This window comes from Peromyscus californicus, unplaced genomic scaffold (assembly GCF_007827085.1).
Source record: "Peromyscus californicus insignis strain IS unplaced genomic scaffold, ASM782708v3 Scaffold_8__1_contigs__length_139910024, whole genome shotgun sequence".
NCBI lineage: Eukaryota > Metazoa > Chordata > Mammalia > Rodentia > Cricetidae > Peromyscus > Peromyscus californicus.
This window is the reverse complement of record NW_026294606.1, coordinates 26,186,570-26,213,373: the sequence shown is the minus strand read 5'-3', so window position 1 is coordinate 26,213,373 and position 26,804 is coordinate 26,186,570. Positions and strand designations below refer to the sequence as shown.

At 44.2% G+C, this 26,804-nt stretch overlaps 1 protein-coding gene across 1 annotated transcript in view; it reads left to right on the top strand.

Annotated features, from left to right (window-relative positions):
• Positions 1-26,804, top strand: part of Bmp6 (bone morphogenetic protein 6) — a 157,394-nt gene that overhangs the window by 112,888 nt on the left and 17,702 nt on the right. The window contains exon 2 of the mRNA XM_052727653.1: positions 13,400-13,592. Within this exon, the coding sequence (XP_052583613.1) occupies positions 13,400-13,592 (193 nt within the window). The remainder of the gene's footprint in view (positions 1-13,399; positions 13,593-26,804) is intronic.

The window sequence follows — 26,804 nt, the reverse complement described above, 5'->3', positions numbered from 1 at the left end:
AGCCCTGGTTCCAGTCCCTCAAAGCCACAGAGGAAGAAAAGGAGCCCCAGAGTGCACCTTGCCCTGAGAACCGTGCAGGGACAGTGTAAGAAGATACTCTGTGGGAACCAGACCCTCAGCAAACTCTGGATATGTTGATTTGATCCTGGCATTCTGGCCTCTCTCTGTAACTGTGAGGAATAAATTCCTATGGTCTAGAAGCCACCTAGCCTATGGTTTAAATTTAAAAATATGTATAAAACTGAAGGAGTTGTCAAAGAAGTACCATGCTAGGGCTCAGTTGTCAGATTCTCGCTGTATTGGGAGATGATGGGGCCTTCACAGGGTGGGCTAGTACAGAAGGGGTCTGGGGGAATAAAGGTACCTGGAAATAAAACACACCCTTTCAGTAAGGACAGCAGGATGGAGGGAGATACAGGGGAGGGATGAGAGACACTGGGGAGGGGTGAGAGACACAGTGGAGGGGTGAGAGACACCGGGGAGGGGTGAGAGACACCGGGGAGGGGTGAGAGACACCGGGGAGGGGTGAGAGACACCGGGGAGGGGTGAGAGACACCGGGGAGGGGTGAGAGACACCGGGGAGGGGTGAGAGACACCGGGGAGGGGTGAGAGACACCGGGGAGGGGTGAGCATAAAGAGAATGGTTGAAATAGTAAATAGTGGCCTTTGGCCTTAGATTCCTGTTGATTTTATTGTGGGGGTAGTACTTGCTCTGCCTACCTTCAGGGACAATTCTAAGGACAGAGAAGATAATCACGTGTGTGGTACTGCTTTATAAACACTTCAGACATTAAGCTGTTTTTACAATATCCTTCAGATGTGAGAGGGATGCTTCCCAAATGTTGTTTTCCAAACATGAAAGATAAGACTTCAAAATATGGAAGTTTTCAGGGCAACCTGTGAGCTCCCTGCCGACATACTATCAGATCGACATACTATCAGATCCAAGATAACGAAAACCCAGTAGGCCCGAGAGATGAGGGTCAGGGTCTCGGGTGCTCCAGGGTGGCATGAGAGCCAGGCTTGGTTTCCAGGAGCAAATAAACATAAAGATAAAGAAAACCCAGTAGGCCCGAGAGATGAGGGTCAGGGCCTCGGGTGCTCCAGGGTGGCATGAGAGCCAGGCTTGGTTTCCAGGAGCAAATAAACATAAAGCCCAGGTTTCCACAAGAGCAAAGGTCAGCACTACTGCAAAGCCTGAGTCCAGTCAGGGAGCTGTTGCTGAGGTTCACACGGCATCCTGGGACTCCCCGGTAATAAGTGGTCCCTAAAAGAAAACTACATTTTGCAAGGAACAACAGAAACATCAATTTAAACATTCATGGTGAGTTTCTAACTCAAAACTTGAAAACCCCAAGCCCCCAAACACACAAAGAGGCACACTACCAAAGTGGGGATCATCAGAGGAGTTGGAAAGGGGTATCCATTCACCTGTCCTGAGGACTTTGGAGAATAGACCCGGTCATATAGAAACTGTGAGAACTATGTGGAAAGAACAGATAACTCTATAGGACAATTGGAAAGGACTGGAAAGACCCAACAATAATGACAGCTGGAGCTATTAGAAATGAAAAAAAAACATATTCTATTAAACAACACAAGTTAGTATCGATGAATTTGTAAATAGACCTAAAGAAATTAACCACTTCACCTACAAGATTTTTTTTTTAAAAAAAGCAAGCAAGAGAAGAGAAATGTTAGAGTCTACTGTGCATCTAGCTGTCGTATTTGAAGGAGACAGTAAAGAAGGGAGATTTTAAAAAAGCACACTGCGAGGCATGCTTTGGGAGATTCGAAACTGAGGGGTCTCCATGCAAACCAGAGAGAGAAAAGAAATCGCATGTGTAGTGCATCGAGTCTAGGCTTAGCCTCCTCCCTTCCTCCCTGAGGACGCTCTGTCCAGCCTTGCTCTGCTGTGGAAGTGGGAGGTGTGGGGGGGGGGGGTCTGCTTTTCTTCTTAGGTTTTCAGTTTTGAGCAAATATGTGACTTTTTTTTATCACTTGTGAAAAAATGCATACTGTGCATATTGAGTTTTACTAAGTGTGGCCTGGTTGCTTTATCTAGTCTTTGTGAGTGAGACTTTGTCCTGAGACTTCCTGATCCACATTTGTTAAGTACCAAATGTGCTCTCTGATGGGAGCTGAGATCTGCTGGTTTCCCTAGTGAGACACAAATAGTTGAAGCTACCAAGAATGTTCCTGACCTAAAATGACATTAGTACCTACATTTGGGTGTGAAAATGGTTGTAAAATGTTTTTTTTTTTAAGTGATAAATGACTTGACTTGGTGTATGGCTCAGTCTGTAGAGGGCTTGCCTTGCATGTGTGAGGCCCTGTGTTCAGTTCCCAGGAACTCAGTCCAGCTAGGGAGGGGGTAATGTGTGTGATTGCACACGAAGCAGATTTTTCTGTTCTCTTCCTTCATCCTCATTTCCTTGTCTCTCGGAGTTCTTCAGTTGAAATAGGTGCTACCTTTCTTTTTCTCTAGACAATTTTTACATGCGTAGGTGCACATGGGTGAGGGGAGCATCAACAGAGTGCGGGGGATGGGGTTGGGTAGATGTGTGGCGGACAGAGGACAGTCTTGGGAGTCATTCTTTGTTTTATGAGACCGGGCCTGCCACTGGGTAGGTTGGCTGGCCAATGAGCCCCAGAAATCCACCTGGCCCCATTGCCCTAGCCCTGAGATTACAGACACATGTAATCACCATGCCTAGCGGAGACCAGGCCAAGACTGTGAGAAGAGTCACGCGGACGTGAGAGATGCTATCCAGCATTGAGCCTAACGTGTGTGGGAGCTGAGGACCAAGTTCAGGTTCTTGTTCTTGCTCAGCCAGCATTGTACCAACTGGGATTTCTTCCCAGCCCTTCTCTAGACCGACAACTTCAATAGATGTAATTCAGCCATAGATGCCTTTTGGAAAAATACCCATATTAACTATCTTTTTATAATCAAATTAAGCAACAGTGAGAAAAAAATAACATTTAATGAGACCAATAAAGAAGGGGAAATTGAAAATGAATAATAGTTATGAAATTCTTTTTTTTTAAGACAGTGAACTTATCTGTGAGTACCAGGTCTCATAGAAAGATCCCAACTAAAAACAAACAAAACAAAAAACCCAAGGTAGTCATCTCCTGAGGTATGACACTCAGAGTTGTCCTCTGGCCTTCATGTGCACACACACAGGCACCTACACACACATACACCATCAGGCATGCCCACACAACCCTCCCTCAAAAAAATTACTGGAATGAGGTGTTCTATAGATAAGCTGCCAGACCTCTGAGAAGAAGATCGCTTCTTGGGAAGAGAGCGATCATCCCTGGCAGAATCCTAGAGGATACTGTAAGAGAGAAGGTATCACTGGTCCTCTCATGAACACAACTGCAGAAATTCGAAATGAAGCTGGGTGTGCTCACTCCCCTGTGACTCTTCATATGCCCGACTTAGCTTCCAGCACAGCACCGAAAAGGAGCATCATCTTCTCCATTATTTTAAAGGGCGTGGTTCTCATGTTCCCTCTCTTGTTATCAGCTCTTTCTCTTTTTTTAAAATTCGGCTAATGGGCCGGGCGGTGGTGGCGCACGCCTTTAATCCCAGCACTCGGGAGGCAGAGCCAGGCGGATCTCTGTGAGTTCGAGGCCAGCCTGGACTACCAAGTGAGTTCCAGGAAAGGCGCAAAGCTACACAGAGAAACCCTGTCTCGAAAAAACCAAAAAAAAAAAAAAAAAAAAAAAAATTCGGCTAATGGAATTCTTCATATGTCTGGTTAACTAGCTTTTAAAACTGACTCAAGAGACAAAACAGTGAATTGGAAAGGAAGAACTCAATTGGGACCCCAATTCCATTAAGCCAAATGTAGAAAGATCATTTTTTGAAATGTTTGAGAAAATTTGATGGATTGGTTATCCTAGGAGAGAGTAAAGAATGTCTTAATTTAGCTGGGTATGATCATGTGATAGATACAATGTCTATTTTTAGTAGGTTATTTTTATGGTGGTTAAAAATATGCATAGCCTAAATTCATCATTTTTAGAGATGTGTCCATTTTTACTTTTTATCTATTTAAGTGTTTGCCTGCATGTATGTGTATGTATGCAGCATATGTGTACTTGGTATCTGAAGAAGCTAGAAGATGGCATCAGTTCCCCTGGAACTGGAATTACAGGTGGTTGTGAACTGCCTTGGGGAGCCAGGAACCAAACCCAGGTCCCCTGCAAGAGCATCTCACACTCTTAACGACTGAGCCATAATTTAAAAGCCTTTTGTAGGCGGAGTTTTTCATGTTCCAGAAGTTGCTCCCAAATAACCACACAGAGACTTAATATTAATTATAAATGTCCAGCCAATATCTCAGGCTTATTACTAACTAGCTCTTACAACTTAAATTAACCCATTTCTATTCATCTATGTGCTGCCCTGAGGCTTGTGGCTTTTCCTCTCCTGCATGTGCTGCTTCCTTTCTGTCTAGCTGGTGACAACTCTCACTCCAATCTTCTTCTTGCCAATGTCCTTAGTCTGGTTCTCCCACCTAACCTTATCCTGTCCAGCTATGGGCCAGTCAGCTTCTCTATGAAGCCAGTCACAGCAGCATATATTTACACAGTGTAAAGGACTATTCCACAGCCTTTGGGTGTTCCGTTCTAAGGTATCAAGTCTATTCATATTGCTTTGTCATCTCCAGAACATTCTCGTCTTTCAAACTGAAACTCCTACTCACTGACCACTAACTTCCAGTTTCTCTTCCTTCAGCTCCTGGCAACAGCATTCTACCTTCTCTCTCTTTGCCCTAAGCTATCTTATAAATGTAACCATACACTGTGTGTCCATTTGCGTCTAGCTTATTTCACTTAGCACAATGCCTTAAGATTTCATCTATACTGTAGTATCTGTGAGAACATTCTTCCCTTGTAAGGCTAAAGAATATTTTATGGGGTTTCACACCGTGTTTTTGTTCACCAATGGACGCTTGCCTGGCTTTTGGCTTTTGTCTGTTATGAACACCACTCTCTCTGTAACACTCTCTCTGTAACATATCCAGAGAGATAATGACTGGTCCCATGGTAAGTCTACAACGAGCATGTTGAATTGTCATAGCTTTCTGCACAGCAGCTGTACCATCTTCCATTCCTAGCAGTAGCACACAAGAGTTCACCTTCTCCACATCTGTGCCAACTCTTGTAAGGAATCTCCCATGTTAATAGGTCCATCTGAAGTAATGATGAAGAAGGGAGATGGGACTAGTCAACAGCACCCACAGAATAGCTATGCCCACCTGTGGAGCTGCATCCTGTTTCTCAGCTGACAAGCAGCTGGACGTCTGCAGGGACTGTCTACACTCTTACTGTGAACATGCCTGTCCTGTGTTCATAAATGCTTACTCAGTTTCCACCCTGCCTGTAAGAGAAAAAAAAAACTTCAAGGAAAAAAGAGAAACACGAAACCCTATGAATTGCAGTGATTCACACATATGTAGTAGAGGTGTTTGTTTTTAAGAGGCAAGGCATGATAAATACACTGTTCATGATATGAGGCACTGTGGGGTAGACATGCAGCGGGACTGGTCATATTCTAGGATTAAGCTGGTGTTTCTTGCCCTGCTTCAGTGTCTGCCTCCACAAGCTACATCATCCTTAAACCATGTCATTTCTGTTCTTAGGGAAATGATGATCCAGGACTGGTCTGAAATCTAAACAGGTAGAATCTGAGGCAGAGAAAATAAAGCAAGTTCTGTAAACCAAATTCGTTCTATTTAAAGGATGGAATTCTGGTTCTCAGTAGTGTCTTTCTGTTTTATTTAGTGTTAAAACAAATGTACTGTTGTGGAAATGGAATGACAGCTGAAAGAATGCAGTACATTGTTTTGTTTTCACTGACCTTACACAGGATGAACAGAATGAATAGGCGACCTTATACAATGTTATTACTGGTTAAAAAAAAAAGTTTTAACTGGTCCTTGAAGTAAAAATTCTAGGAAGTATTGCCTAGGAGAAAGCAGCATCATTTTACTCGAAAGGAGGAGAATGTGATTTCACAAGTGCCCTTTTGGACAGGATAGTCTGTTCTGAGAGACAAAGCTAAGTTACACAAAGTATTAGTTGGCACTATCTAGGGAATCAGCGAAGGTCTGTTCTGAACTCATAGGGCTGGATTCTCAAATAACTGCCTGTGGTTGTCACAGCATTTATTGTATGTATTTACATGATGTCTGTGGCTATACTGAATAGGTGGTCTCATCTGATCTTAGGAAATGTTATCTTCACTCAACTGATGCTTGAACATACTGTCAGCATCACATAAGAAAAAAAAAAAGGTGTGTGTGGGGGGAGCTGAGATTTCACACTGCAACTTAAGAAAGGGTTTAATTTGGTTCAGGGATTAAGAAGGATCCATACAGTCCACGGTGGCAGGGAAGTCATTGGTGGCAGGGATAGGAGATGGCTTGGTGGCAGTCAGAACCTGAAGCAGCTAGTGGCATCACATCCATAGTCAGGAGGCAGAAATTAGACAAGAAGTAGGACCAGGCTAAGAAACCTTAAAGTCCAACCCCAGGGACCTACCTCCTCCAGTGAGGCTCCACCTCCTCAAGGTTTTACATCCTTCCAAAACAGTGCTGTCAGCTGGAGACTGTGTCTTAAAACACATGAGCCCAAGGGGACATTGAACATTCAAACTCTACCATCACATGGTCTTCAGGTGCACATGGAGGTAGTAACCTAAATGTATTTATGTCCTATGTTCCTGTGAGCCATCAGCATACATACTGTGTAAGAACAATTATATGCAAAACGGTAGTGGAGGAATAGGGATCTGTCAGCAAACTTCAGTGATGATAGCTGTGCATCCAGGAGGAAGAGAGGAAGACAGGCAGCTTGCACTAAGGCATGAGAGAGGGTCAGGGATGGGTGAAAGATGCAGGCAATAGTCAGAGGCTCTCGGGGTTATAGAGACCATGAATCTCCTCTGAAGAGGATAAAAGAAAAGAATGTTCGATGTTGTCTTAGAAGGGAAAATGTCCCTAGAAGGCAAGGGGTTGTAATTCACACTGTAATAAAGCAATGTTTTCTCATTTCTAGGATCTTTATCTTTTTATGTCTTTGAGAATTTGCCAGATTCTTTACCCTTTTTTTCCTTTTCTTTTTTGAGCTAAGCTTTTAGCCCACACTGTTTGTATATGTATGCATGAGCGGGTGCATATGGATGTGTGTGCACGTATATGGAGACCAAAGATCAACCTTAGGTATTTGCCTCCATTGATTTTCGCCATATTTTTTTGAGGCAGAGTCTCTCACTGACCCTCGGACTCACTTGGCTAAACAGGCTGGCCTGCAAGCCCCAGGAACCCTCTAGTCTCTGTATTCTGTCCCATTCTCCATGCCAGGATTACATAGATGCTCACCACCTTGCCTAATATGTGGGTCCTGGGGACCAGACTCAAGGTCTCCTACTTGCATGGCAAGCCCTTTGTCAACTGAGTCATCTCTCTCCATGCTGTTCTTAAATTTTGGGTCCTCTGTCCTCTTCCTCATGATTGCAGATGAGCATCACCTGACTCTGTCAGCATCTTAGTCCTGCACGTTGCCTTCCAGTGTTGGACAGTCTTAAGAATTATATGCTATCACCCCCTTCCTAGTACGATCAGATTTCCCTTCCTCCTTCCTCTCTTAGCTTCTTTTGGCCATTTTCCTTTTCTTGTATTGGTTGTCTGTTACTGTCAAACAAATCTTCAACAATGTACTGTCTAGAAACAGCAATGCACTGTGACTTTTCAGTCCTTTGAAATGACTGGGTTCAGCAAGGTGGTTCTCCCTCAAGGTTTCTCTTGTCAGGTGGTGGCTGCAGCTGGACTTAGCCAAAGCTCCAATGAACTGGATGTCCGAGATGGTTCCCTCAACTGGGCATAGTTACATGCCTATAATCCCAGCCCTGGTGGAGGCCAGTAATTCAAGGCCAGCCTAGTCTACATAGTGATTTTGAGATCAGCTTGAGCTGCATGAGACCTTGTTTCATAAAACAAAAAAGCTTTAGCTGGAGAGATGGCTCAGCATTTAAGAGCGCTTGCTGCTCTTGCAGAGGACCAGCACCCACATTAGGTGGCTCACAACCACCTGTAACTTCAGTTCTAGGAGATAGGATGCCCTCTTCTGGCCACCTCTGTTATTGCATGCACATTCTGCACATGCATTCACATACACATACACTCTTTCTCTCCTAATGTGACATGGTTAGAGGGTTGTCCTTATTCTCTTTCTCTCTCCATCATTTCCTCTCCTCTCTTCTGTCCCCACACCTCCATGTACATCTGCCATGGTCTGGGCTTCCTCATAACAGGGAGGTTTCAGGATATGAGACCTCTTACACAGTAACTGTCTTTCCCCCAGCAGGCATGTGAGGAAGCTCAGAGCCTACAGAAGCACAGGAATTGCTTCACGTTCACAAGTGCCAGAGTCCACAGTCAAAAGCAGGTTACAGATTTAGCTAGGGGTGGCTTGTTAGGAATGATGGTCCCTGTAAGGACCAATTACCACATTTCCCATTTGTTGAAAATTGTGTCTGTCCCTCTATTTCTTGCAACTTAAGTATCGTATGTTCGTTCATGTATTTTATTTTATATACATAATTTTTTCTATTCATAGTAAGAGATGGAAGGAATTCTTTGGAGAATTCTTATGCATGCTTTCTAAGGAATCTTTAAGAAACCCATTTTCATTTAGCTATATTAAAATTAAGTATCCTAAAGGTCCTATAGAAAGGATTGTGACTTTTTTTTTAAGGAAAATCTCTTTGAGAAATCAGATTTAATTCCTTTTTAGCCAACAACGATAACATATCAAATTTACGAGGCAGATCAGTTTTAGGGAAAGGTGATCCACCCTCTGTGTGGCCGTCCTCGGGTGAACCTTTCAACAGTCTTGCTTTTTATTCTCAGGCACTGACTGGCAAACCTGCCATCGTGCTGGGGACACCATCTTCTACTTTCTGCTCAGACCTCATTTGACTCTTACTGAAGCCAAGCTTTTTCCTAAAGAAATTGAAAAAGGGGGCATGGAGCTGTTAAGGCCACTTGCTGCCCTTGCAGAGGATCCAGGTTCAGTTTCCAGCATTCACATGGTGGCTCACAACCATCTGTAACTCCTTGAAGTCTCTTATAGACGGTCAGTGTCATTTTCAAATCTTTCCACCAATAGATTATTTTATTTAATTAAATCTTTTTAGATTGTTTTTATTTTATTTATTTATTTATTTTAGAAGGTTTTTAAAAATATAATTTATTTATTTGTATTTTATGTACATTGGTGTTTTATATGCATGTAAATATCTGTGTGAGGGTATCAGATCCCCTAGAACAGGAGTTACAGACAGTTGTGAGCTGCCAGGTGGGTGCTGGGAATTGAACCTGGGTCCTCTGGAAGAGTAGCCAGTGCTCCCAACCGCTGAGCCATCTCTCCAGCCCTAGATTGTTTTTAAATGTCTGGTTGTTTTGCTCTCCTATGTGTCTGTACCATAATTCCAGGGAATCTCACACCTTCTTCTGCTCTCTGAGGACACCAGGCATGCCCATAGTGCACATACATGCATGCAGGCAAAACATTCACAAATAAAATAAAATAAAATCCCCAACAGTTTTTGAACTGAAAAAGGAAACAAATACCTCAAATCTAGAAGATTGCTCATATAACTACATGGTAGTTTTGAAAAATCTTTATTGGAAACCTTGCAGACACAAATAACCTAACTTTCATCAGCTTCAGGGGATACCATTGAGGACGTATGTTCTTCCAGAGAGGTATTAGGCTGGTGTTTGTTGTTGTTTTTGTTGCTTTGTTTTGTTGCTTTGCCAAATCTTCAAAGCTTTTCACTGGCAATGATAGAAAGCAACCCATGTGGAAGGAAATAGGAAGTCAGAGGTGGCAAATAGTTAGCTTTTTGGTTTTTTTCCCATGACCCCCTGTAAAAGCTGCCCCATAAGAGATGAAGTTTAGGATTGTCATTAAGAAAACTGAGGCTGGTGAGACCAGTCAGCATTTAAGAGTGCTTGCTGCTCTTCCAGAGGATCTGAGCTGGGTTCCTAGCATCCATGTTGGGCAGCTCACAAACCCTGTAACTTCAGCCCTAGAGGATCCAATGTTCTCTTCTGGACTCTGAAGGCACCTTCACTGAAGTGTATATACCTTCATATTGATACATGTGCATACATATATATTAATTAAAAATAAAAATAAGTATGTAAAATGAACCAAAAGCATTGTGGTGCATGCTTGTAATCCCAGCACTCAGAAGGTAGAAGTAGAAACATTCTTGTAAATCACAGACTAGCCTGGGCTATGTGGCAAGATTACCTCAAAAAACCAATGAAACAAACCAGCCTGCCTCATCTCCCCAGGAACGGCTCTCTACCCATGCTTTGGTGGAAGTAGAGCCTCTGTCCTTTTGAAATGACTATGAACTAAGCATCTGGTGTTTAATTTTACCATGTCTCTTACCCAGGAATGAATATAGACAGTTGAAACCTGACTCCAAAAAATAATAATTAGCAATTGCAAATTTATTTTGCCTTTGCCTGCATGCAGAAAAAAATGACAGGTATTTTCTTTTCTGATTTTTTTTTTGAGACATAACTAACAAATAAAAAGGACCTATGCTGATAGAGTGCCACAGATCTCCTCTCTGTCCATTGTGGCTGACAAGCCCCTCCACATCTCATATGCTTGGCAGGTCTCATATCAAGGCAATGCAATCTGTTAGTCACTGCGCTGTCTATCGGATATGTCTGTTAAACATATTCATCATACAGAATTTAACGTTTGTTCCTTCTCATTGACTTTCTCCAAACCCCTGTCCCCTCTTTCCTCTGACCCCAGGCAGCCACCATTCTACTCTCTGCTTCTAGGAATTTGATTTTCACAGATGCTACATGCGAGTGAGATCAGCTGGCTTTGTTGTTCTGTACCTGGCTTATATCACTTAACACCATGCCTTCCAGGTCCATCTGAGTGCCACAGGGGGCCAAAAGTCATTTAAGTGTTTATATACTTCATTTCCTTTTTACGTTCATCCACAGGAGGGAAACTGGGTCCAAGTAACATAGTGTGTGTGTGTGTGTGTGTGTGTGTGTGTGTGTGTGTGTGTGGTATGTGTGGTGTGTGTGTGTGTGTGTGTGTGTGTGTGTGTGTGTGTGTGTGTGTGTGTGTGGTGTGTGTGTGTGTGTGTGTGTGTGTGTGTGGTGTGTGTGTTCCATATTTCTCTAATTTCATGTCAGCCAATCATAGCAAATGACACTGTTTTCTTCATGCATTCCTTTTCTCTTGCTTGGAATCTGCTGTCTAATTAAAAAGGGCTCCAGCAGCTTTGTGGCATATAGGGCTTCTCTCTTTAGTCTTCAGCAATTGCTTCCATTAGGAGGAAATCATCTTCTATGAGACTGTACCCTAGAGTCCTCAACAAAAATCCACTGACACCAGGCTCCAGTGGATAGTTCCAAACCCATGGTCAAACAGGCGGCCCTGGTTAAACTCAGTGGTTAATCAAAACACAAAGACGTGAACGGGGAAAAGGGACTTGGATGTCATAGGTGGATGGGAGATGAGAGGCTGTGATGAGAAGAATGTATTATGTACATGCATGGAGCTGTCAAACAACAAATCCAGTGTTCTACAAATATTTTCATGGAACAGCAAGCAAAACATGGAGACTTCTGTCATGTCAAGATGGGGGAGACGCACTGCCTGCCCTCCACTCATGCCACAACTCCCAGGTTTAGCTCAGGGTGCCCCTTTTCATGTCACCTACAGATGGTGACACATGAAAAAAGCCAGGGAGGGGAAAGCAGCAGGGAGGGAAAGGCTAGAAGGGTCGGGAAGTCATCCGCATAGAGTAATTATACATAATGATGGATTTCATGGTGACCTTTCATGTATTCTGATCATATTAACCCCTCACTGTCTCTGTGTCTCCCTCCTGCTCCCACTACCCTCCTCCCTCTTTCTAGCTGCTCCCACTCTACCTTCATGTGTTTTTCACCCAATGAACTGTCACTAGGGTTTCTTGATTACATAGGAGCACAAGTAACAGGTTGTTTATGGGAGCATAGGCTCCTCCCCAATGGCTGCACCACAGAAGATGATGTCTCCCCCTCCTCCAGCACTGTCAACAGCCTGTACCTCCTCAGGGTGACAAGGCCAACTCTCCTGTGGGTCATAGGCAGGCTATCACAGTGCTGTCAGTTCCCAAGTGCAGCCACGTGTCATGCCCAAGGGACAGTGTTCTATAACATTCCACCCCGTCCTTGGGCTCTTACATCCTGCCCTTTCCTCTTCAGTGCTTCCTGAGTCTTGGAGGTGGCGATAGACACAGACGTCCCACTTACATTGGACACTCAGTGGTCACTTATTCACCAACCTCAGGGCAGACGTGGGTCTCTGTAGGTCCACTAAAAAATGAAGCTTCTCTTCCCAAAGCTGACATCAGCACTGACCTATGGGAATAAACATAAATAGTTAGAAGGCAATTTGACAGGCACATCATGGGTATTCACAAGAAAAAACGAAAAGCATTAGCTTCCCACTAGGACCTCTGACCTCCCCAGTCATGGGTCTTTGGCCAGGTTTACAGGATCAGGTGTGAGTTCCTCCTACGGAGTGGGCTGCAGTTGTAATCAGAAAGTGATTGGCTACTCTCATAACAGCCATGCCACTATGGCACCAGTGGGCACAGCTTGCCTCGGTATAGTTGGTAGTATGGCAGTCAGGTCCACAGCTGAGTTAGACTTTACTTTGGTCCACAGCTAAGGACTTTACCCCTAGCAGGCTCCATAGCACCTTGCAGCACTATGAAACCTCACAGGCAGGGAGGAAGCTTTTGTCTCGGTTCCCTCTTGATTCTCTGTTCTGCAGCCAGAGCATGGGGCGTATTCACCAACGAGTCCTCACTGTCTTGTTCTGATGGGCAACCAATTACAGTGACCGTTAACATGCGTTGTTTAGGGGACCAACAACTCTTAGGAAGATGTAGTGGGTGGCAAGTTCTTCTTCACTATTTCATTCATTCTCACACCTTTCTGCACAGTTGTATTCTTTTTTGCTGATGAGGGAACCCAGAGCCAAGCATCTTTAAATAACTTGATCTCGTGCAAATCATTTGTTCAGCCAACTCTTGAAACTACAGTGTTTAAACTGAACGCAGCGCCAAGATTGTGCTTCATCCCAGACAGAAGGGAAAATTTCAGCCTCAACGTGCAAGGCAATTCATCCAATGTCCCTTTAGCCCCTCGGTCTCATTGCTCCGCCGCTGGTAACTGGTAATCTGTGAAGTAAAACTGGGGAACGTGCGTGAGATGAGCCCGTGGCACCAGGTCGAGTAACAATAGTTGTCACTCTCTCTTGTTTAATCCTATAGTGGAGTACGACAAGGAGTTCTCCCCACGCCAGCGACACCACAAAGAGTTCAAGTTCAACTTATCCCAGATTCCCGAGGGTGAGGCGGTGACGGCTGCAGAGTTCCGCGTCTACAAGGACTGTGTTGTGGGGAGTTTTAAAAACCAAACTTTTCTTATCAGCATTTATCAAGTCTTGCAGGAGCATCAGCACAGGTAGGAAGGCTCAGGGAAGCCCAAAGGTGGGGCCACTCCCTGCTTCTCACCCTCTCTCCTCATAGGACCCCAGGTGTCTTTGGAAGGTGGTCTGGAGGTCAGGGGCTATTGAACGTGAAGAGCTGGTGCTCTGAGGGGTGATAGCGTTTAGCAGGCAAGGTGCTTTGCTGTTAAGTAGATTTTTCAAACAGGGGTCTTTCCCTCAGCAAGCCAGTAAGCAGTACTTAGTAAACATCCTTGATGACCAGCCAGTTGATTTATTGGGATAAACTGTTTCCCGTTATTGTTTGGTCCTCAGGTTTGATGATGTGTGAGTGGCTAAAATTAATGCACACATTAAAATTATAGAATAATGCTTACAAGTGATTGCAAGTCAGGTGACTGAAAGGTATGTATTTGTGTATATAGTATACATACATGCTTACTTTGAATAAGCATATACAACCACTACCATTTAGGTACAGGGAATGATAGATTACTGTTTTCTGTATTATTCTGTATTTATGTGTTATTATGCTTTGCCAAAATGAGTTCAGACTGATTTATCGGGGGAAAAATCTGCAATAAAGTATATTCATGGTGCTGCCTGGCAATGAAGAAAATATTCCCCAGCAACTGCTGGAGCTTGGAAGGGCAGAGGACTAGGCAGGAAGACCTGAATTCAAGTCTGTAGTAACAGAAAGGAAACCAATCAGTGTGTTGAGCAGGTGGGGATCCGTTTAGCATATCAGTCAGTGAGAACAGCATACAGGAAGCAGAGATTCACATGACTCAGGGAGTAACCTAAGTCACTGATCATGCCTGCAGCAATTAGAAAGCCAAGGCAAAGATGAGCACGAACGAGGGAGGAGACCCCATACTTAACAGACCCAAAGACACTGTGGTTTGGCCTTTCTCCAAAGCAGGTTGCCATGTAGCTGAGGCTGGCCTCAAATTTGCGGTCTTCCAGCCTCTGCCTCCTGAGTCCTGGGATTCCAGCCTGCCCACTGTCTACTTTGGCTTCAGAAACCAAATCTAATTGGAAAGACTATTGACTTTCCAGTAGGTTCCAGAGATTCCAGACTGACCTTGGTTTCTTCTGGATATACGGATCTGTGTGTGGGGATGGCAAGGAACAGGAGCTAGCCCTGGGGGAGGGTTGTCTTAGCTTTGAAAGCACACCCGTGTCCAGGAGGGAGATGTAGAAGGGCTCTAAGAGCTGTGAGACACACTTAATAGAGTGGATGAGGAGTAGCAGGTGGAGGGAGGCAGCAACTTAAGTATTGGACGCTAGAATTTGGAGTCAAATCTGGTGGATGGCAAAAGCCAGCAGAAACAAGCAAATGATCCATACATACCTTAGGGGAGAGAGGTCAGCAGCCTGTTCAGAGCGGTCGAGTCCCTGGGAGGGCGACTTATTTATGCCTGATCCTAGGTATGGTGGAGGTTGAGGTTTATTGTAGATAAGAGGGAGAACATAGCCAGAGGCAGACACATCTGGAAAAGTCCAGAGTGAACATGGTTAGACTGAGCCAGACCACGTGAGGAGAGAGGCCGGGGAGGCACGACACACATGACGACCCGAGAGGAGCCACAGACCAAGAGTGGCAGCCTGGACCAAGAGACTGCTGTAGCCAAAATGGCTGAGTTATACAGGGGCCAGAGGAGTCGGGGAAGGGAAGCCAGAGAGTCCAGGGTAAGAAGCAGGGTATGCCAGCCAAGGAAGACCCTGAAACAGGTAGGGACTGAGGGATGGTGGAAGAATTGATGGCCAGCATCCACTTTGATATGTTAAAGGCATCTCAGTTAGCCATTTGTCCCAGGTTTGAGACCTAACACTAGAAGAAGGACCAGCAGAAGCCAGGCACTGGGAACACATCATGGCGCTGAATATCTACACTAAGGTCATGTCTTAGCTGGGACAGTTAAATGATGAGTAAAATATAGCCATTGGGGTATGGTGACAATGGACCAGAATTTTAGAGCAAGGAAGTTTCCTGGTCTTTTCTCTCATAAATACACATTTATCTGATAGCTCTACAGCAGCAGGCTTGTTTGGGAAAACAGAATCTCTCCTTGCTAGATATTCATCTTTTGACGCACTGGAGAGAATTGGCATTCAGTGGGTCTTTGGACCCGTCTTAGCCATTGGCTTTTCAATCTGTCCAACTGGATATTCTATTTTTCTTCTCTGGTGAGAATAGCCTAAAGGTACCTGTTGGGCTCACAAGTTTGTTTGAAATGCATGATTTTTCCCTCTCTTGCAGAAAAAGTGATAACAAAAACACTAGGCTAGAAGTATAGTGACTGTGGAATTTTTCAAAGGAATTTTTATTTTAAAGAGAGAGCTAGCAAGAGCTTTGTGAGCTTCATACTGAACTCTAGCCAAACAGGAACAGCTGCCATGTGCTCACGGTGGTGGTGACATCCTTCCTCGGGGCCAGCAGTGAGTTTGGAAAGCAGAAACCAGAATGGCCCCAACCTCGGATGGCTCTCTGGTCGATTTGTCTTGTAGGATGGGAGCATTTGGCAATGGGATGTGTTTCATTTGTGCGCATAGGAGAAGGAAAACGCTGGGGAAGCTGGGAGACTTTCATGCTTTTGAAGGGCTCCAGGTTGGCTGGGGGAGGTTTTCTTATCTGTGGGCCAAGAGCCCAGGCCTCCTGCTACTTCCAAATGTTCTTACGGAGGCCTCCAGACTTAGCTGCAGGCTTCCTTCTGCAGGTTTGACCTCACCATCTGTACCATCTTGGGGTGTCTTGGCTGAACACGCTTTTCTGAGCAGAGAGGAAACTTATTTATCTAATCTGTACTGAAGGGCAATTTGTAGCATTTGCTGTGTTCACTGAATGTAACAAATGTTTGTGCTACAAAATAGTTGGTCTCCTCGAGTTGGGAAGTTGGGTTTTTAACTGCTAACTCAGAACTTTAGTGAAAGGCAGAAGAAATGAGTCTTTTGACACACAAAGCTGATTGGAGGTTGTTAAAGCCTCTGAGAAGGCAAGAACTGACTGTAGAAATGTGTTTCTGTAAATAACTGGAACAGATAAGTTTATAACAATAACAGAAATTGACTTCCTAAGTACAGGGTACTTATTTGAGAAACATGGTACTTGAGTCAAAGCCTGAGAATGGATCTTGAGATAGAGCATATGTAAGCCATGGAAAGACCTGAAGCAACCCTTGTTACAGTGAGAGCGACTTGATTATTTTGAAGTCCAAGGCATTCATTGGACTTATGTATATTACTTCTTTTAAAATTTACTCAGTGGTGGGCTGGCAAGATGGTTCAGGAGATAAAGGTGCTTGCCATTCAGGCCTGGTGACCCGAGTTCAAGCCCCAGAACCCACATGAAGGTAAACTGAGAGAAGCAGCTCCACAAAGTGGTTTTCTCATCACCACACACATGTCACAGTACACACACGTCACAGTACACACACGTCACAGTGCACACACGTCACAGTGCACACACGTCACAGTACACACACGTCACAGTACACACACGTCACAGTACACACATGCATCATGCACACAGACACATCATGGACACATGAACAAAATAATGACAACAAAATTTAAAAATTACTCAGTGGTTTTGTAAATGTTTATATTTTAAAATGAGTTTAATGGAATGTAGCTCAGTGTAGAGAGCTTGCCCAGCGTGTACAGAGTGCTGGGTTCCATCCCCAGCACCTGAAAAGGGGAGAGTGGGTGGGAGTGAAGAGTGTGCTTGGGAGGAGTTAGGGGGAGATCAGGGAAATGAATATGACTAAAACACGTGGAATGTGTGTTACTGTTCTATTGCTGTGAAGAGACACCATACCCAAGGCAACTCTTCTACAAGAAAGCATTTAACTGGAGGCTTGATTACAGTTTCAGAGGGTGAGTCCATTTCCATCATGGTGGGAAGCATGGCAGGAGGCAGGCATGGGGCTGAGAGCTCCATCCTGATCCACAGGCGCAAGATATTGAGCCTGACATGGGCTTTTGAATACCTCAAAGACCACCCCCAGTGACATACTTCCTCCAACATGCCACACCTTCTAATCCTTCTAATCTGTCTCAGAGAGTCCACCAAACTGGGGAGTTAGCATTCAAGTATGTGAGCCTATAAGGGCCATTCTCATTCAAATCACCACATCATACATGTATGAAATTCCCAAAGAATTAATAAAAATTCTGTATTTAAAATGAGAGCAAGATTTGGTACTGAAAACGAATACATTGTTACAGTAACACTGATACAAATTTGCATTTTATATAGAACTGACAATTTGGAAAAGGCCCTTCCCTTCCTATCCTCTCATTAGGATTTTCCCTTGTTCCATCAAATAGGAGAGGAAGAGGTCACATTTAAGAGAATAAAGCATGGCATATTTGAATTTTGCCAAGGCTAAATGCTGCTGAAACTATGGTTTGTTGTGTTTCCTAAAAGTCACCCTGATATCACGGAGGTTATCCCTAAGCTAGGATAAACAAGAAGTGCCCGGAAGAGGTTAGCAGGCCCCATACCTCCATCTTTTAAGCTCAGATGTAGGTATCACAAGGATGCTCCAGTCTGTTCCCATTGGTGGTAAAGCATGTCTGTTAGAAATTCAGCCTTCCTGAAGAAAGCCTTTCCATTCTACTCTTGACCAACCGCTCGTCAACATGTTTTGTAGAGGAGGGGAGGGGAGAAGAAGGATGATGAGGATAAATTGATGTGCCACCACCTGTAATTTTTCACAGATCATCCTGTCCATTACCTCTTCATTGTGATCTTCTGTGTGACATGCACAGTAGCTGTCTTCACACTTGGAGTGCACTCACAGGCCGCCCTGAGTTCTTCTTGCCCTCCCATACCCACACAGAGTAGCAGGATGGTAGCGTGTCTTTTCCACACACACACCAGGACTTCTATCACATCTGCGTTAGTTACTTTTCTCATCACGGTGACCGAGTTGAGCTGGGAAAGAGCAGCTTGGGGAAGACAGGATTTATTTTAGCCTACAGGTTCATGGCCAGGGAGGCATGGGGTGACTTCATCTGTGATAGGAGTTAGGGCACAGACCATTACATTTTCATACATGAGGAAGCAGAGAGAGACTATGGTGTGTGTGTGGGGGGGGGGGAGGAATACCAGGGCCGGTTGTAATTCTTAAGCACCCCCACCCCCAGAGACCTACTTCTGCAAGCCAGGCCTCATCTCTTAAAGGTTCCACAACCTCCCCAAACACCAGCATCAGCTGGGACCCAACTCTTCACACTCCAGTCTTTGGAGGTATTTTACATTTAAAGTATAGTAGCATATTTAGGTAAATTAGGCGATTTTGAGGACTTTGTGTCATTTTTTGTCTACAGATCTTATTCAGTAAATTTTGCGTTCCTGAAAGTCCAAGAGATTCTTGTGAGAGCCAGTCAGGAATTCTGACAGAAATGTTTACTTTCTGGGGTGTGGCTGTTCCTTGCATGAGTCAGTCATCTTGCCTCTGCTGGTTCTGGCTTTCCATGTCTTCCCTATCTGACAGTCATATTGTTTGGCAGTGGTGGCTTATTCTCTTTGAGTATGATCCTTTCTTTACCATGTTCTATCATACAGGTTTCTTGGGAAGACAGTTAAAGTAAGAATAAGCAAGCTTAAAATGCATTTTTTTTCTGGTACAAATAGCATTAAGATGGGGGGGCAGTGGGTGAGTGGGAGAATGCATACATGTGTGATATATGAGTATGTGGATGGAGAGGGTTGAGTAGAGGCCAGAGAGGGGTGTCAGGTGTCCTCTCTCTCACATTCTCTACCTTATTCCTTTGAGGTGGGGTCTCTCCCAGAACCCAGAGCTCACAATTTCTGGCAAAGCCAACATCCAGCGAGCCCCAGTAATCCCCCTATCTTCGTGCTATACCGCTCTGGGTTTACAGAAATGTGGGTGACCATTCTCAGCTTGTTACATGAGTACTGGGGTTCTCATGGACCTAACTCTGGTCCCCATGATTTCACAGCAAACCACTGAGTCGTCTCTTCAATCCTAGTGTTGAATGTCTACATGCTGTTATAAATGGTAGTATAGTGTAGTGTAGGGTAGTGTGTGTGAGTGTGTGTATAGTTGGTTTGTGCTCCCATGTAGAACAGCAATTGATTTTTGTGTATTGATCTTCTATTCAGAAACTTGAAATTTTATGTTAATACTAATCATTTTTGTGTTCAGACTTTTGAAATGTCTATGAGTATAATCATATCATCTGTAAATATCTTTTATTTCTTTCTTTTCAATTCACTTTTTTGATGCTGCTTTTTTTTTCTTTTAATTTTCCTGGCTAGGAAGTCCAATGCAATTCTGACATCTACTTATACACTAACCTTGGGGGATAAGTGAGAGATTTGCTATCACGCTATTAAAGATGACTGTTATAAATGTTTCTATAGACACAAACTAAGTAGACTAAAGAAATTATCCTCTAAATTTTCTAAAAGTTTTTGTTTGTTTGTTTTAAGATTAGGAATTGATGTGATTTTATATATATATATATATATATATATATATATATATATATATGTTTTTCTGATTTCATAGGATTATGTGGTTTTTCTCCTTTATAGTGTCAATACATTAAATTTTCAAATACTAAAGCAATTTTAGACCCTGGAACGAGTTCAATTTGTGATTTGTTACTGTTATATACGCTTGGATTCAGAAACTGCATCTGCATCTAGTGTCCAGATCACCTCCGGGTCTACTGCCAACGTCTTTTCAGTCCCTTGATTGTTTCTCCATTTGATTTTGTTTCCTGACATGCCTGACAACTTTTTGTTTATTCAGTTTTGTGTATAATTTAATAAAAACAGCTACAGACATCGTTGCTTTCTTGCAGATGGAATTCAACATTCTTCGGGAAGCCAGAGGCAGTGCAGAGCAAATCATTTTACCCCTTTGTCTTGGATGAGGCTGGACTTCGGGTTCCCTAAGGCTCATCTGTTTCTGGTCCCCCCCCCCCTTGTAGTTTAGCCCCCTAGGGGTTTCAGCTGAGACTAGGATACTTACAAGAGGCCCTCATCTTTGGTGGGCTCTGAACTCTCGGGTTTTTTTTTTTTTTAAACTCCCCAGCATTGTGAAACTGCCAGAAACCCTCCTCTGCTCTGGAGCTTCCAAACAGCTTGCTTCTGCTTGTTTGCTCAGCTTCCCGTCCCATGTATACACAGCTTAATATTTGGCAAATATCTCAAATGAAAATATTGGTGTTCATGGCAGCCAGAACTTGAGGAAGAAAACTGAACCCAAACCTCTGTGAGATCACGTTTACATGTTCACTTCTAGCAGCTGCTTCCTTTGGGACTTTCCTCCTTCATGTCCTGTCTACCTTCACCCGGTCATCATCGTCATCATCATCATCGTCGTCATCATCGTCGTCATCATCATCACCATCACCGTTTGAACTCTCATTTTTATCCTTAGCTGGTGATAGTATGCCAAGCGGCTGCTTTCCTCTTTGGTGTAGTGATTATAGGAATTCACAAGTGCTCTGAAATGGAAAAGGCAGCAAGCACCTTGCCTCAGTGCCCCGCCTCACTCTGGGATCTTGAATTTGACCCCTCATGTTGCCTGGCTTCCTGCTCTACGATGATTTCAAACAGGCTTGCTTTTTTGTCAACACATTCCTCTTTGGGGTGGTGGGGTTAGCCTGACACATCAAAACCAGAAGTCTACATCATCTCAGGAGACCAGCGTCTTACTAGCATTTTAATTCAGAAGTCTCTTAATGGATCCTCCATAAATACTGATAAATGTATTATTAACCAAACATAGATCTATAAGAAGACCAGAGTCCAGTAGCTGGCCCAGAATAGCATTACTTGTGGACAGATGGTGCTGTTATGAAATGCTATTGGCTTTTCAGCTAAGATAAAACTCAACCCTTTCAGATACCCAGCAGTTTCTTTTCTGAAAAGAAGGGCACATTTGGGAGAATCAGGGTGAGAAGTTGCTTTTGCTGATGGAGGAGAAGAGAGCCTTCTGTCATGGTGCCCAGCTACACTGTGTTCCCTTTTCTACCTGGCTTTCACAACTGAGTATGGGCCTCAGGAAAGCAATAAGCCTTTTAGTATTTGTTCTTTTCCATTTGAAAAGGGGATAATGCAGTGCATCTACAGCTTGGGTTATGTAACTAGCTAGCTTCTCCAGCTAAGTACATGCCCCTTCTACTTGGAATGCTCTCTACCTAAAGAAATACAAAACCAAAGCTCAAGCTTGAGAACCTCCCAAGCCTCACTCCAGATCCCATGATCTGTTTGTAAAGCACAGTATAGAACTAAAATGATTAAAATACTGCATATACTCAGAAGAATGCAGAGGTGTTTCGTGTTGGAGGGAAATTGGGGTGTGCGTGGTAGGAGAGGACAGCAAGCCTTTGGGAACTGCCTACCTACTCGGTCAGCTTGAATGAGATAGGAAAATGGGTTTATGTTTCTGTGCACTGAGCCTATGCATTATTCATTGCTGGAAGTTGATTGCTTTTGATTGCATGCATCTCCATACATGCGGAGAGACAGGCTGCATTAGTGGTTAGGATTATTTTATGAAACTTATTTTTTTTCTCCCAACCAAATTAGCAGTCTTTTAACTGTTTCATTACCCTATATTGAACAAAGATGTAGAAATGTAGGATCAGAGAATTAAAACAGGTAAGATTACAATGTATTCTTCCTCAAAGGGTAGAAGGATTCTTCACTCCCTTTGCGTTTATCACTGGGGCAGGCTGGAATAGACTCTAGGACATGGAGTCATTCTTTTTTTTCGAGACAGGGTTTCTCTGTGTAGCTTTGCACCTTTCCTGGATCTCGCTCTGTAGACCAGGCTGGCCTCGAGCTCACAGAGATCTGCCTGCCTCTGCCTCCCGAGTGCTGGGATTAAAGGCGTGTGCCACCACCACCCGGCCATTCTTTTAAGTAGCTATAGAAGACAAGCTGAGAAGCCCTGGATGTACATAGTCATCAGTTCCCTTCTCACCTTCTCTATCTTCTAAAATACTGCAACCTTGGACTTGATCTTTCTGTGACCATGCTTAGAAGCCTAACTCGATAGCCGGTCCACAATACAACCAATCATTAGCTCATGGCCCAGCCGCCATCTGATGTACACAGTTTCTAGAAGGAGAGGAAGAAAGACCTCTTGAGAGCAGATGGCCTCCAAATGTATGTCTACAAGCAGGCAAAGGGAGAGCTGAAGTATTGAATGAAGCAGTGGGATGCTTTGGGCCTTGCCTCATGGAGTGTTCTCCACGTCCAGTATTATCTGCATCGCTCTCAAGTCTGTCAAACACACACCTGCTCGGGGCCCACCTGGGCCTACTGAGGCCAAAGCTCTGCAGTGAGGGCTCAGAGTCTGATGCAGTCTTCGTAGTCTTCACTGGAGACTGCAGGGAACATGGTTAGGAGCACGTGCTACTGGCTGTGTGACCCTGATGGCCAAGCTCCTTAAACTTTTGGCAAACCTGTGCTGGTGCTGGTCACATTTCTCCGTTAGGGTGCCGATGAGGAGCTAACACATTCAAGAGCTCTGGGAACAGTCACAGGGCAAACACGGCTAGTATTTTCTGTGCTTGTGTTCTGACAGCAGAGTGCTTTGTACTGGGTAAAGATGAAAGAGTGCCTGCTGGCATTTCAGCATCTTCTTAGAATAGGATAGTCACTGAGGTGAAAACTTAGCACAACTATGTGCTATGAACTCAATTCAAATGACCAATTTATGTATTTCTTCAGCATTGCCTCTCAAACCCATGCATGTGCCTATGTGTGTGTGTGTGTGCGTGTGCGTGTGTGTGTGTGTGTCCTGGTTTGTAATACTCTATCTTCAAATTATAGTCCCCTGTCTACCTTTCTAGTGGCAAGAATTTAAATATGTACCTTACATTAAGCAAAACTCAAGTGTCAAATATTCTTCAATTGTTTTTTTTTCTTTCAGTCTACTCAAAAGCTGGAGTCTCCTTGTTTTAATGAGTTTACCAGTATTTGAATTTTGTTTTGTCTTAACTTTCCAGTAAATCCAGACCCATACACGGCAAAGGAATGTATTATGAATCTGCTTATTTTGAAGGAATAAATTCTACTTTATCAAGAACATTTTTTTCTAACAAAATGAGTTCTGGCAAACACAGCTGTTTCTGACAGGGCACTGTGACCTTGGGTTCAATCTGGAGAATGGATATTCGGGCACCTCCTGCCCTTCTCTGGAATGAATGAAGGAAAGGCCCACAGTGTTTTACCCAGGGGAGTACAATTAACCTGGAAGGTACTATGGAAGCTGAGTCACAGGGGAGACCACTTGGGGACAGTTGTGCCCACCAACCTGAACCTTCCAGGTCTTTGCGTGTAATGCTAGTCGTCAGCTTTAATGCCCGTGTTAATTTTAATTTGTAGATCTCTTCAGTTAGCCTTGTCGACTGGTTAAAAAAAAACTTTTCCAGGATGATTATAGTCTGAGGATAATCACACACTAGAATGGAAACACCGAGAAGAGTAACATTGTAACACAATGGGATCTGAGTGGTGATTGAGAGCAGAACAGTCAACAGATGCCTTACAGATTGTATCTTTCCTTGGGTTTTTTTTTTTTTTTTTTTTTTTGGTTTTTCGAGACAGGGTTTCTCTGTGTAGCTTTGCGCCTTTCCTTGGTTTTAAGAATTTTTTTCTTGTTGTTATAGTTGTTGTGTAAGTAGAGAGTCAGCCGTGTCAGCAGGAGTCCAAATTACCAGTTGGGGTGATTGTGGCTGATGGGGAGTCTCCGTTTAGCAGGGCAGGGTCTCTTACCTGAGGCCATCTGAACTCAGGTCTCTTACCTGAGTGCCAGAGTGTGATTAAGAGGAATCAGATGCATCTTGTTTGGCTTGGGGGACTCTTATTCTCCCAGTGCTGGGACTGGAACCTTTGCACATGCTGGGCAAGTTCTCCGACACTGAGCTAGAGCCCTCCATGTGCCCGAGGGAGGCCACACTTTACAGAGCAGCCAGCGCACTAAGAAGGCCACAAGTCATCGAAGAAAGCGAATAGATGTGGCTGGAGAGTTCCTAGAGGCTGTGAGATTCAGAGTTTGCTTCCTCTGTAAAGTTCCTTGGGTTAGTTTTATCAATGGGTGTTTCTTGGTCCACTTTGTCCCAGTATAACAAAATACCAAAGACTGATGTTTTCTTTTACAAAGAACAGAGATTTCTTAGTTCACAGTTCTGGGAGATGGGCAATCCAAACCAGGGAGCCACAGCTGGTGAGGACTGTCTCTTATGTCATCACCAGAATGGAAAGTAGAAAGAGAGAGAAAAGGGGGGAAGCTTGTCCTCTATCAGGAACCTTCTCTGGTGACAAGGATACCATCCATTCCTAAGGGAAGAGCCCTTGGGACTTAATCACACCCCAAAGACTCACCTCAGCGCTGCTCCATTGGAGAATAAGTCCCCAACCCATGACTTTGGGAGCAGACACCTTCAGACCTTAGCAGACATCAGCGAAGCCATCACACTGAGCACACTGTTCTCTTGAATGGGAGGAAGAGGGAAAAGTTAGGAAGGTCTTAGGGGTTCCACCACAGCTAGCCATAGTGTGCTTGCCTGGATGCACCTCTCAGGCACCCTGATCCTAGTGTATGGGGCCGGCTCATGATTCTAACCCCGTTTCTGCCCTGTTTCCATATGCAGCTGACTCTGATCTTTAAACACACTGGGTCTTGATTCCATACTTTATTTGAGCCCTTGCTTGGTATTTTCAGCTGTACTGTGGCCATTCCTAGACTCTGCTTTTTATAGATGGGAATGGAGGCCATAAAGAATGAGCCTCTGATGCACAAGCCAAGAACTACTGAAAGAAATTCCTCCTAATGGAATATTCCAGACAAGCTTCTTGATGAAGACATTTGCATATATGGCCATCTCTATCAGTGAGCTATGGCCAAATCCTGCAGACAAACCCTCCAAATCAATGGTTTTTATTTCAAGTTTACCTGAATTCTTCTCATGAAAGCTTCCATTTGTCTCAACCTCTTCTGTGGGGAGGTAGGAGATGTGGTATGGGCATCTGTGTGGAGGTCAGAGGGCAACCTAGGACTTTGGTGGGGTATAGGCATCTATGGGGCCATCAGAGGGCAACCTAGTGCTTTGTTGGGGTGTGGGCATCTGTGGGGGGTCAGAGGGCAACCTAGTACTTAGGTAGGGTGTGGGCATCTGTGTGGAGGTCAGAAGGCAACTGCGGGCATCGGTTCTTGCAGTCTAATTCGAGACAGTGTGCCTTGTTTGCTGCTTCGTATACTAGGTTGGCTGATAGCTGTAAGATGAAGGCCAGCCTGGTCTACATAGTGAAATCCAGGCCAGCCAGAGCTATATAGTGAGGCCCTGTCACGCGCACGCGCGCACACACACACACACACACACACACACACACACACACACACACACACACAGTGGCATTTTGGGAGGTGGTAGGCCTAACTAGAGGCTAGCTTGGGGTTTATTCCAGAGGGTATGTTTTTGTTTCTACTTTTCCCTCTCTTCCTTCTCCCTTCCTCTCTCTCTCTCCTGTTTCCCTCCCTGTGTATCTTCATACATCCCTCTTCACCCTCTGTCTCAAGAGACAGCCTTGAAGTAAAGAGCTCTCCCCTATAGCATGCTCCCACAGTCAGGATGTTCTGCTTGTACCCACGGGTCCAAGCAGTTATGGATTGAACCTTCTGAACCCGTGAGCCAAAAGTAATCCTTCCTTCTTTAAGTTGTATCTGTCAAGCATTTTTTTTGTCATAGTTATGAGAAAGGGAATCAGTATATTGCTGTCCCTTGCAGAGGACCTGGGCATCCTAAAGTCAAGCTCCCTGCCCCCCATGTCTTGAGCCAGTAGCTGTTGGACTGAATTTGTTCAGCCAGTCTCATAAAGCATCGAGAACTGCCATGATCTTCATTATCGTGAGCAATGGGCACCACAGAAACAACTATGCATTCTGGGTACTACAGAATGCAGTAGTTACGACAGAAACTCAGCCCCCAATGTCCACTGATGACCATAAACCATTGTCTTCGAATTTCTGTTGCTGTGATAAAATACCATGACCAAAGCAACTTGCAGTAGAAAGGGTTTATTTGGCTTACACTTCCACATCACTGTTCTTCACTAAAGGGAGTCAGGACAGGAACTCAAATAGGGCAGGAACCTGGACAGGAGCTGATGCAGAGGCCATGGAGGGGTGCTGCTTACTGGTTTGCTCTTCATGGCTTGCTCAGTTTGCTTT